General features: G+C 38.3%; 1 protein-coding gene across 4 annotated transcripts in view; it reads left to right on the top strand.

Annotated features, from left to right (window-relative positions):
- PDLIM5 (PDZ and LIM domain 5) overlaps window positions 1-12,390 on the top strand; it is a 226,911-nt gene that overhangs the window by 192,088 nt on the left and 22,433 nt on the right. For all 4 annotated transcript variants that reach the window (XM_065907222.1, XM_065907221.1, XM_065907219.1 and 1 more), the window contains one exon: window positions 10,971-11,145. In XM_065907222.1, coding sequence (XP_065763294.1) covers window positions 10,971-11,145 — 175 coding nt within the window. The remainder of the gene's footprint in view (window positions 1-10,970; window positions 11,146-12,390) is intronic.

Genomic DNA, 12,390 nt, shown 5'->3' with positions numbered 1-12,390 from the left:
ACTGCTTAGGGAAATGATAATAGTTTAATCTGTCCAATTTTGCTTTTAATCACTGAATTTAAAAAATGCTTGATTTCACTTAATAAAAGTTGTGCAGACCTCTCTAGAATGTACTTTCCTCTGATCCTAGATCTTGGCTCAACTTTAAACCTTTTCTATTTCTACTGGATATGATTTCATGCCTGGATTATGAAGAGTAGGCTGTTGTTTATGTGTTCAGCATAAGGGGCTTGACAGACGAAATGCACAGATTCTACATTTCTCATGGCCACCATCTGTTTGAGGCAGTTGGGGAAGGGACAGAGAAGAACGTGTTTGCCTTCTACGATGATATGCAAGTGTGTTACTGTCGTTGCTACTCAATTTAGTATGTGTAAAATTTCTACCATACCTTTGTGAACACATTCTCTGAGATGTTGAATTACAATACTTTGTCTCCCCAAGAGTGCCAGAGTGTCACTTTGATGTAGCCCGGTTATTTATACGAGGACAACGTTAGCCTCAGTGTTTATAGCAGGAATACCCCTTGTGGAAGAGGCAGTTGTTTTTCACACCATAAACCTCTCATATCACTTCCCTTTGTCTTGTCCAGGCTGTAAACATTTGTCCCTTTTCTTTTGAGGGATAATATTAATATTCTTGATATCAGCCTTATTTCTGACTTACTGAGAATGAAATATAGGATACTTAAAACATATTTTATGGTTATTTGCAGATTTACTACCATGACTTTCTCTATTGTTTTCTTTTAATTCAGATGTAGTAGTTGAAATATTTACATCAGTAGAGTTTGCACAAAAATGAATTCAGCACTTAATGCTTCAGGCTTCTTTGTCCTTAGCAAAAGCATTAGATTTATAATTATATTTCCCTTTCTGAAACAGCTTATATAACTTCTCTGAAATATTTCTCAAAACATGAAGAATCTAGCTTTATATCTATTTGTTATATTTCAGGAACTTTGAAGCCATTAATTATAAATGGCTAGAAAGGATGTGCAGCCAGGTGGAGGGAAGGAAAGTTAGATCTCTGTAGGAAATATATCTTTTACAGAACACATGAAGGGCTTAAAAGTGACAATATAAGATGTTAAGTGTACCAGGGCCAATAAAAAATAGTGCTTTCATACATTATTCAAAAATTTATCCTAGCAGGCTTAGTAAGGAAATTAAAATAGCAGAAATTAATCACCTCAGTTATCACTGTCCCCTTCTTCTCAACTGGTCTAGAAGTTAGTACTTCAAGGTTGAGATGCATTCAAGAAGATCGGCTTTCATATTTTCATGGGTCAAGGTTCAGTTCAGTTCAGCCGCTCAGTCGTGTCCGACTCTTTGCGACCCATGAATCAAGGTAGTGCCTGGCAAAGAGCTTGGTACACAGTAAGCATGTAATAAATATTTGATGAATGAATGCTTAGGGTCATAGGCTCTGGAGTCATATAGAAATGATTTTGAATCCCATATATTCTCTACTCTGCTTGTTTGGCTTCCATGATATACTCTCCTGGTTCTTCTCCTGCCTCTCTCTCTGTTCCCAGAGTATATCTATTATTTGTCTTATACCTTAAGAGCTCTTCTATTTCATGCTACTCTTTCCCTGAACAGTCTCATTAATTCCCACAGCCTCAGTTACCATCAATATGCTGATAACTCTTGAATAATTCTAGATCAGATCTTTTTCTTGAGTTCATATATTCAATAGACTGTCTGTACTTAGATAAACGACAAGAACCTCCAACTCAAAAAAAAAAAAAAAAAAAAAAAAAGGCCTTAGCTGTATGAAACAAAGGACAAAATGTGTTTTGTCCTCCAACTGGGTACCTTCATGTAATGCAGTGCCTGCCACACTGTACACTGTCAGTAGACACTTGTGACTAATGGAATATCTATAGTTAAACTCATTATCTTTCCATCATTCTAGCACTGACCACACTATAACATATCTGACTGATTTCTGGTCTGTTCAGTTCAGTTCAGTTGCTCAGTCGTGTCTGACTCTCTGTGACCCCATGCACTGCAGCACGCCAGGCCTCCCTGTCCATCACCAACTCCCAGAGTTTACTTGAACTCATGTCCATTGAGTCGGTGATGCCATCCAACCATCTCATCCTCTGTCGTCCCCTTCTCCTCCCACCTTCAATCTTTCCCAGCATCAGGGTCTTTTCAAATGAGTCAGTTTTTCTGGTCTGTAATCCCTAAACTCAGTGAGGGCAGAAATCATTTCTGTCTTGTTTGTAGCAGTAAAGCCCAGTGCATTATTTGATACATGATAGTTGAATTCAAAAAAACATTTGCTTCATTTTATTGCTGTACATGAAAGAAAAGTGTTAGTCACTCAGTTGTGCCTGACTCTTTGTGATTGCAGGGACTGTAGCCTGCCAAGTTCCTCTGTCCATGGAATTCTCCAAGCAAGAATACTGGAGTGGGTAGCCATTCCCTTCTCCAGGGGATCTTCCCAACCCAGGGATCAAACCTGGTCTGCTGCATTGCAGGTGGATTCTTTACCGTCTGAGCCACAGGGAATGTCTTCAGGCAGATACTTACCCTTTCTGAGCTTTGTGTTCTTGACCCATCAAGTAGTAATAATAATACCTTATATTGTTTTTGTAAATAAACGATTCAGTTTAATAGGTATAAAGCTTTTCTTTAGCTTTTTACTATAAAAAAAGTTCAAATACACAAACATATAACTGGAAACTTAGTTTCTTCTATAGGTATTTTGCAAGGAGTAGGGAGTTGGAAGGGATTATAGACTAAAAAATTAAAGAGACACCAAATGTATGTGGACCTTTATTATTTGGATCTTGATTAAACTGTGTTGGGTATGTGGTATGGGTATCTTGATTAAACTGTGTATGTGGTAAGTAGAATAATGTCCCCACAAAGATGTCCATGCCCTAGTACCTATAACCTGCGAATATGTTATATTTCATGTCACAGGGGGATTTGGGATGCCGATGGAATTAACAATTGTTCATTAGCTGAGCTTAAAATAATTATTCTGGTGGGCCCAATGTAATCACAAGGACCTTTAAAAGTGGATGAGGGAGGCAAAGAGAGAATCTAGAGTGCTGTAGTGTGAGAAGGACTCAATCTGCTGGTTTTGAGATGGTGTGAGAGGGCCCTAAACCATGAAATTTGGACAGCTCTAAAAGATGGAAAAAGCAAGGAAATGGATTTTCCCTAGAGCTTTTAGGAAGAAGCAGCCCTGCCAACACCTTGAGTCTGGCCTGGAAATATCCATGGAGGAGAACTGTAAAATAGTGCACTTGTGCTGTGTTTAAGCCAGTACATGTTTAGTAATATGTCGCAGCAGTGAGGGGAAACTAATATAGAGGATAATCAAAAGTAAATTGGAAAATTGGTTATTTGATGAGGTTAAGGAAATTTTTGTTTTATTTTAGATGTGATAATGGTATTATTGGGTAGATTTTTTTAAAGGAGTACTCTAGAAATGATATTGAAATATTATGAAATAAATGATTGATCTTGAATTTGCTTCAAATAGTTCAGAGACAACAGAGGAATGAATGGTATATAGTTGAAACATGATTGGCTACCAGGTGATAAATTATAAAGCTTGATTTCTTTCCTCTTTACTAAATTTTACAGGTTTTTCAAATAAATCAGTTTTTTCCTTAGCATTCTCTAAAGGTGATCAATGTGGTTTTTTAAATTACAAAACCATTGTGAGCTCGTGTAAATTTATTTCAGTCTTTGTAGTTATTATTAATGCTCAGAAGGTCTCATCTGCTTCAAGTCACTTGACACAACTCTAGTTCTTTGCTAACGTTTTTGCTTTCTGACAAAATATTCTAGACATTCCATGTTGACTTTTTTTGTCCCAATCCTAGAAACAGTAGTTTCTCTAAGGAGTCTGTTTCCTTTCCATGGGATGACAGTAATTTTGGTGCTGGAGTCATTCTTGAAACAAAGATTTGTAAAGCAAAATGCCAGGAACTGTTCTAGGTGCTAGAGATACAGCAGTAAGTAAATTAGACAGTGTCTCTGGCCTCAAGGTATGGAGAGAGAGGTAATAAAAAGCAATAAGAAGAATATAAAATGCATTAGATGGGGATGATAAACCGGTTAGGGAGTACGGGGAATGCTGGTTTGAAGGGAGAGGGTTGCTCCTTTATGTAGGGTGATCAGAAGGAGCCACATTGCTAAAATGACCTCTGAGCAGAGGACAGGAAGGAAATGAGGGAGGAAGCTGTGGGACAGTATTTCCTGGCAGAGGGAATAGAAACTACAAAGGGCCTGAATCAGAAGCACACTGGCCATTTAGAGAAATAGCAAGGAAGACAGGAGATAGTAAGGAGATCCAACCAGTGCATCCTGAAGGAAATCAGTCCTGGGTGTTCATTGGAAGGACTGATGTTGAACCTGAAACTCCAGTACTTTGGCCACCTGATGCGAAGAGCTGACTCATTTGAAAAGACCCTGATGCTGGGAAAGATTGAGGGCAGGAGGAGAAGGGGATGACAGAGGATGAGATGTTGGATGGCATCACTGACTCAATGGACATGAGTTTGGGTAAACTCCGGGAGTTGGTAATGGACAGGGAGGCCTGACGTGCTGCAGTCCATGGGGTTGCAAAGAGTCAGACACGACCAAATAACTCAACTAAAGGAAAACAGTGTGCCCTGTGGCTAGTGAGCAAAGGAAGAGTGGCAGATCAGGCCGGAGAGGCAGCTGGAGTCAGAATCTGTAGGACCTTTGGTTCAGGTCTGAGTTAGAAGTGAGTTGTTGGAGCAGAGGAGTAGCTTGAGATGAGCCAATTTAGTTTTTCTTGGGCTCCATTGCTGCAATAAGCCAAAAAGGAGATAATGACCGCTTAAGTTGGGACATACTCTGGATGTGGTAAGAAGTTAGGTTATGTGTTTCTCATATTGTTGTGGGCAGTTCATCTTTCAACACCAACTTGCTCTCCTACTGAATGATATTTTCAGCAGTTGGAAAGCACTACGTTTAGTAAGAGAAGCCTACCTCGAAAGACAATAGCAACATCTGTTTGTTTGGGGGGATATTGTCCCCCAGCCCCAGTTGACTTATGTTAAGTTTCCAAATACAGTCTGACATAATGTAGTATTTTTTCACCTAATAGATGCCAGTAATAAGATTTTACTGGTAGTTGAATGATTGGACTTGAACCAGAGGAATTAACAGATCAATTTTATGTTTATTCAGGTACAGCCTGGTCAGGTATTTAATGTATACATTATAATCTTCACTGCTCTTTGTTTTTAAGAATATTGGTTTAGAGCTAACTGCTTTTTTTGAACAGAGATAGAAAGCAAAAATGTCATATAACCTATCTTATTACAGTTGGAAAACACCTGTTTTCAGAGAATTCACACATTGAACTACCTGGAGTTGTGAAGGTCTTAATCTGTGTTTTCTCTCCAGAAACTCTTCTTATATAAACAAGTGCCTTTTCGTGAGCTTAGCTATATTTGAACCACATAGTAAATAATTAGATAATTTCTAATTCCATATATATTACATAGTCTCTATAATATTATACAAATCCCCAGTTATATTCTTATGTGCCCCATTATTGAGAATTTACCTGGATCAACTTGAAAAATCACTTGGTTAGGACCTTACAGTGGTTAGAAAAGAAAATTAAATCTCAGGATAAGAGTGCTTAAAACTTGTGTTAACTGATTTGCTAAATAATACAAATTTGAATCATCTGCTTGGGGAAGAATGCAGTTAAGATCCTTCTAGAGTAAAGAGTTTTCACTTTATCTTTCCAAGTGATATATCACAGAGATTTCCCCAGTAACGGGAGGTATGTTTTCTACTAAATTAATGAATATTATGTGGTTCAGTTTCTTAAAATTCTTTATCTCCAGTTTATTGTCTGTAGTCCAAAAGAGATGACTTCATTTCTTTGCAGTAAAGTAAGTCTCATTATTAGTAAGTTGGTTTATTTGTTTTTATAAAAAGGATTACCCCTTAGAATACTCAGATATATCACTATGACAGATATTTTAAAAACGAAGAACTTAACATTTTGTGTGTTAGTTATATTTTAGTTGATTAATTTGACAATTTACATATTAAATGCTGAGAAAGTATTCTAGTGTGCTGCTGCATTTTCCAACTAATTTATATCAACTTATTTAATGTTAGTGTTTGCAATCTTGGGCTTGACTATCATAGTGCTGAAAATAAAAGCTTAGAATGTATTTCATTCCAAACCTTTAGAAAACTTGTAAGTAAGCACTCTAAAGTTAGTAAAAGATATCTCACTAACACTGTTAGTTTGGAGAATAGGTACTGGCTTTAAATTTCTAGATGAGTTTTGGTGCTGAAATATATTTGATACAAAAGAAAAAAATTAACTTTTAAACTTGATTCCATTGGGTAGAGATCAGCCACAAAACAAGCCTAATTTAATGGAAGTCATTCAAGATTAAGGTTAAAAAGGAAAGCTTGAGTCAAAAACTAACCTCCTTTTAATGTTCTCTTTGTGACTCACTCATTATTCAGTTTAAATAAGTCACTTACATTTTTGTGACTTAGATTTCTAGATTATGAAATGGAGCTAATTCAGAGCTCCCATTTAATACTTTTATTAGAACTTAAAAGAAAAATCTGGTCTTATTACAGATCAGTAGATTGAGATCTTTAAACTGCTATGCCTGAAGAGATGTATATTTTTTCCTACATAAAATTTATTTTTATGGCAGGGTCAATAAATCTGAGATATTTTGGTCTTTGTACCCCTCATGGAAGACTGTTTTTGTCTATGTGGCAGTGCAGTTTTCTACAGAATTTTAAAGGAAGCTGGACTCATTTGTGGTGCTTCCCCTTTTCCAAAACCTCACCTTCTCACACCTTCCTCTCCCCAATAAGCTAGATGAGCAGAGGCCAGGGGGTTGGTAATTGATGGCTCAGAAGTTGCCTGCTTCTGTGCTGGAGTAGTGAGAAATTCAGTATGAAGAAATGAAACATCACTTTATTCATATGGGAATTAACTGTTCCTTGGAAATGTTTGGGGCTTGGTAATTAACAAGCTGGTAGAGCTTTGCGTATGGGCCAGTGTACTCGCAACACAGCAACAAAACAGAGGTGTGAGAAGTTCTGTCTCATCCAAAGTGGCTAAAGTGGGGCATTAACAAAAAGCAAGGCTTTTCTCCCCAAGGAAGGTACAGCAGTGAGCTTAGAGCCTCTATGTGTTTAAGACACAGTCACATGTTTTGCGTTCAAAAATGGCTTCTAATGTTAAATAACTTAGTCCCCCCATGTATCTTCTCCTTGAGCCATGGGCCAGATGGATTATGTCCCATTTTACAATGACCGATGGAAAATTACTACACTCTTTTATTGCTAAAAATGCCTCAGTGACTCAGTACTTTAGGGCTTATGCATAGATAATGTGATAAAATAAAGGCATATGGTAGATGAAAGGGTTTGACTCCCTTTGAGGTCTGATTTTGAGATTTTTCAATTGGTAACTTTCCCACCGTTTGAAATCCTGAACCTAATCCACATTTTAAAACTATCTCAATCCTGTTCTTTAAAAAGGCAAAATGAAAGTGATTTGGAACCTTCCCTTTTTTGTTTACTTGATTAAATATTAATTTTTTGCCTTCTGTTTTTAAGGCAGTTTTCTGGTAATGTTAGAAAGAAGTTAATAGAAAGTTCTCATTTCATTGACGTAGGAAGGAAAAGATATTATAGGATATTGATAAATAGCAAATATATTACATAAATGGGGGTGTTAAATATGTTAAGAGGGACAAGAGAACACTTCTGGCTCGGATGGTCAGGGAATACCGGGGAAGAAAACAGAATTTCTATGAGCCTTGCAGAATGGGAAAACCATGAATAGCTGTGGAGAAAGGGGTCATTGGCCAGGGGTCATAGAAGCAGGGCCCAGCACAGCACATTCAGGGAAGGGACAATGAGTAGACAATTGCATAGTGTTTAAGAGCACAGATTGTGGAACCAGACTGCCTGCTTTAGGGTTGCCCTTTATTTGCTGTTTGATGTTAGGCTGGTTACTTAACCTCTCTTTGCCTCAGCTAGAGTAAAAACGTGGTACTGATCATGCCTACATCATAGGGCTGTTGTAAGGATTTGAGAATAGTGCCTTCAGGTAAGGATGGCACAAGTTAAATGTTAAATAAAGATAATTGAGTTTGTTGATAAAGGTGGGTATTTGGCTGAGCAGAGAAGACAAGATTATAAAGAAGACTGGCATGAACTCGTAGAGGGACTAGACTGTCAGTGGTGCATGTAGCTTGCAGGGAGGAGTTACGAAAGCTTTGTAAGCAAGAATATGAGCAGAGTAGTGTATTTGGAAAAATAATCTAGCAGATTAGGTTGAAGAAGAGATGGAAAAAAAAAAAAAAAGAAAGAGAAAAAAAAAGAGAGATGGCAGCAGACAGACTGGTTAGGAGACTTATAATCGTCCAGACTTGAGGGATTCAAGTGTTAGTCGCTCAGTCATGTCCGACTCTTTGTGACCCCATGGACTGTAGCCCACCAGGCTCCTCAGTCCATTGGATTCTTCAGGCAGGAATACTGGAGTGGGTTGCCATGCACTACTCCAGGGGATCTTCCCAACCCAGGAATTGAACCCAGGTCTCCCGCATTGTATGTGGATTCTTTATCGTCTGGGCCACCAGGGAAGCCCAGGACTCAAATGCCAAAGCATGGGTTTGGATTAATGAATAGACCTTGAACACATTTCCAGTGGACCAGCTGTTAGGGAACTGACAGGGACAGAGGAGCCAGAGGACCATTCCTGAGTAAGTGGGAGAATTCAGACACCTCGGATTTCTGAGGATGAGCTGGTAATGCGTCCTAGCAGATGAAACCCATGTTGCGTATCTTGAAGCCAATGACGAGAACACGATTTGGCATTGAAAATGCTTATCTGCATTTCTCTGAGAGCAGTCGGACCTGCATATAGAACCTAAAGGAGAGTTGTGTTGTATACATTAGTGAGAGAACAGGAAGAAAGGATATTCTTTCTACAGTATGGATTACAGTATGGATATTGTAGTAATTTTCTTTCCCATTTCTGTAAGAGAAAGTGTAAGTTATGAAACAAGGAAGAACATACACAGTATAGGTATTAGAGTAATTTTCTTTCCCATTCTGTAAGAGAAAGTGTGAGCCTAAAACATGTTCCTAGTTCAGTTGAATCTCTAGAAACATGGACACTAGTTGAGCTCCCAGCCTATAAAATGCCGTTTCACAGCTCAGGTGCCAGGCAGAGCGCTGGAGGGGATGTGCTAGGTGTTTATAAACGCTGACTTTCTGGATCTGAAATTGCAAGTAGGCTTTATTTTCATGAGGAAGAATTAGTTTTTCAATTATCCTAATTAAGTTTATCCAGTTCTAACCACACCTTTAATATGAATCCTGTCGATGTACACACATGCATATATAACTGTACACACATACATACACACATCCTGTTAATTTGTATTATTTATATGCTTTTCTTAAAAATTGTTTCAGCCTTTTCTCTTCCACTACATTTTAATTGCCTGTGGGTGAAGAATAGGCCTTCTGTTGGTTTTAATCCTTTACAGTTGTTGCAGTTGTTCATTCATGTATTGATTCCAGTTTACTCATTCATTCGTTCATTCTAGACACTGTGTTAGTTGCTGGGGCGAGGAATAAAACCTAGTTCCTGCCCTCAGGGAGCATCTTCTGTAAAGTCATTCACAGAAAATTATGGGAACATGGAAAAGAGACATTAATCTGGATTATGTGGAGGGGCAGTGGGGAGAGGTGGTTGGGGGAGGACTTGAGAGCAGTTGACTCCTGGGCGGCATTGTACCAAGTAGTGGTTACTAGGTGAATAGGGGAAAGTAGAGAAATGAGACTGAGGACAGGCTGTGAATGGACAGGTGCCTCACAGGGACAGTGAGGCAGTCCGGTATTCACTGTAGTAAAGAGAAAGGCAGAGGATGGTGACAAGTGAGGCTGTGGGGAAGCTGGAGACCACTGCAGGGACCTATATGTGGCGCTTAGAAGCTTGGACTGCACTCACTACTGTAAGAAGAGGAAGATCCTTGGAATGACTTATGCAGAGTTCTGATCAAGTAAGATTTCAGCCCTCAGGGGCAGCAGAGAATAAGACATTTGGTGTTAGTTCAGGTGGGAGGCCTTGAGGACATAAACCAGGACAGTATTGCAGGAATAGGTATCAGGGGGCAAAATCAGGAACCAGGAATGAAGAATCAGCAGGACCCATTAAACCACAGGTGAGGGAGAGGAAAGCCCTAGGATGATTCTTTTGTTATCTCCCTTATATGACCGGTGACCAATTTCACAGTATTCTTAGGCAATACAGGACAGGAGAGAATGTAGGGGGTTCATTTTTGTTTCTGTCCTCAACACATTGGCATCTGTAATGTACCTCTGATACATTTTGAGTTAAATATAATTAATGGTTATCAGAGACGTCTGGATGACTAGAAATATTTTACCATCCGTATTCGATGTTAACCACATCTCCTCTGGAAAACACTATCTCCCGTCATCTATCATAACTCTTTCACTGGATTACAATCTTTGAATTTTTCTATTTAACTCTGTAGTCTCAGTCCAGCATTTGATTCATAATCTCTCCATAAAGTGTGAGTGAATGAGTGAAGAAGTGAGTGGATAGATTATTTTTTAAAGTGAAGTGTTTTTTTGAGCTGGGGGGCTTCCCAGGCGGTACTAGTGGTAAAGAATCCGCCTGCCAATGCAGGAGACTGAAGAGATGTGGATTTGATCCCTGGGTTGGGAAGATCCCCTGGAGGAGGAAATGGCAACGCACTCCAGTATTCTTGCTTGAAAAGTTCCATGGTCGGGGCGCCTGGCAGGCTGCAGTCTATGGGGTCACTGCGTCCGATAGGACTGAGCACACATGTATGCAATGTTATCATTTGATTATTAGGAAAAGCTTATGTTTGGTTTATTCTCATCCTGATTCCCTTGTTTAACTCCTAGCACCTTCCGCTGGAAGAGTCGTAAGCAGTGGACCATCCACAGGAGTCGTGGCACCAGCCAGCTCAGCCAGAGGGCAGCCTCAGCCCGGTGATGAGGACACTTTGGTGCAAAGGGCCGAGCATATTCCCGCAGGGAAACGAACTCCAATGTGTGCCCACTGCAACCAGGTTATCAGGTTGGTCATTTGATTTTAAATTTTTCTTGAGAAGGCTTAGTACTAATGTTGATTTTTTTTTTAATATTTTGAAAGATTAGAAATTTTATTAATGAGAATATTTCTTTCTATGTAATAGTTATTATGGAAGTAGATATGTATGAATATATTAATAAATGTTTGTTAGAACCTGTTTTAATGAAAAGTAATTCTGGGCTCTGTGAAAATAAAACTAAAATTACCAATTGAGTCAGTTATTAGTTCCTATCAGAGCTAAGAAAAATAATGATTAATGTGGCATTTCAGAGAATAATGAAATATTAAGACTCAAAGGGACCCCAAAGAACTTCATTATTTCACAAATTAGAAAAGTGAGGACTCTCATTTAGATGAAAAGTAACTAATGATGTAAAGTAAAGAACTTTGAGCCCTTGAGAAAAGATTGCATTTTCAAACTAAGCCTTGAAAGATATAATTACCTTCGGATCTATACATAAATGCTTTGCTTTTTGGATTAGGTCATAACATGCTTCTTTAAAATATTTTTTATCCAAATGTATTTTATTGTTCCTAAATTCCAAAAACAGGAAAGGCTAAACTCTTAAATGAGTGTACTACACTAGCACTTATTAAACCTCAGTGTTTCTGAACAAGTGACTTTTCAAATATTACGAGGTTTAGGTGTGAGTGTTAATACAGGGATCCCACCAGAGGACCTTGATGCTTGTGTGAGTTGCTTGCTGGCCCTAACAGATGATTACTTGACATGACTGCTCAAGCTCCCTCCTCGTTTTTAATTTACCCTGTTTTGTAATAGTTGAAACAACAGTGTCTCTAAAGTTGAATAAGGTTAAGACTTACTTGCATGTTCCCCTCTTGTCATTATTGCTTAGGGTAATGTTTCTAGTTACTACTTAAAATGGAGCTCAGGGAGTCTCAATATCCTATTTAAGAACCAAATATAAATACCCTTCCCCTTAACCCACTATTAAATAATAAATGTGTCAAGAACACAACACAGAGTATGTGAGTTTTTTTTTTTTTTAAGTAGCTTTTGCCTCTTAAAGGTAGTCCACATTCATTGTGACATTTCCAAACTATAAGAAAACATAAAGCAAAAATAAAAATTCATATATAATTACACCTCCCAAGATACCCACAATTAGTTCACAGTTTAAAACACACTTACACACAAACACACAAGGACAGATGTTGTTTTCTAGAAATGGAATCATAACATGCTATTTGATAAGCTGTTATTTTTCC

Source organism: Muntiacus reevesi, chromosome 16 (genome assembly GCF_963930625.1).
Source record: "Muntiacus reevesi chromosome 16, mMunRee1.1, whole genome shotgun sequence".
In the NCBI taxonomy this organism is placed as follows: Eukaryota; Metazoa; Chordata; class Mammalia; order Artiodactyla; family Cervidae; genus Muntiacus; species Muntiacus reevesi.
The sequence above is the reverse complement of the archived record's forward strand: the minus strand, read 5'-3'. Positions and strand labels throughout refer to the sequence as shown.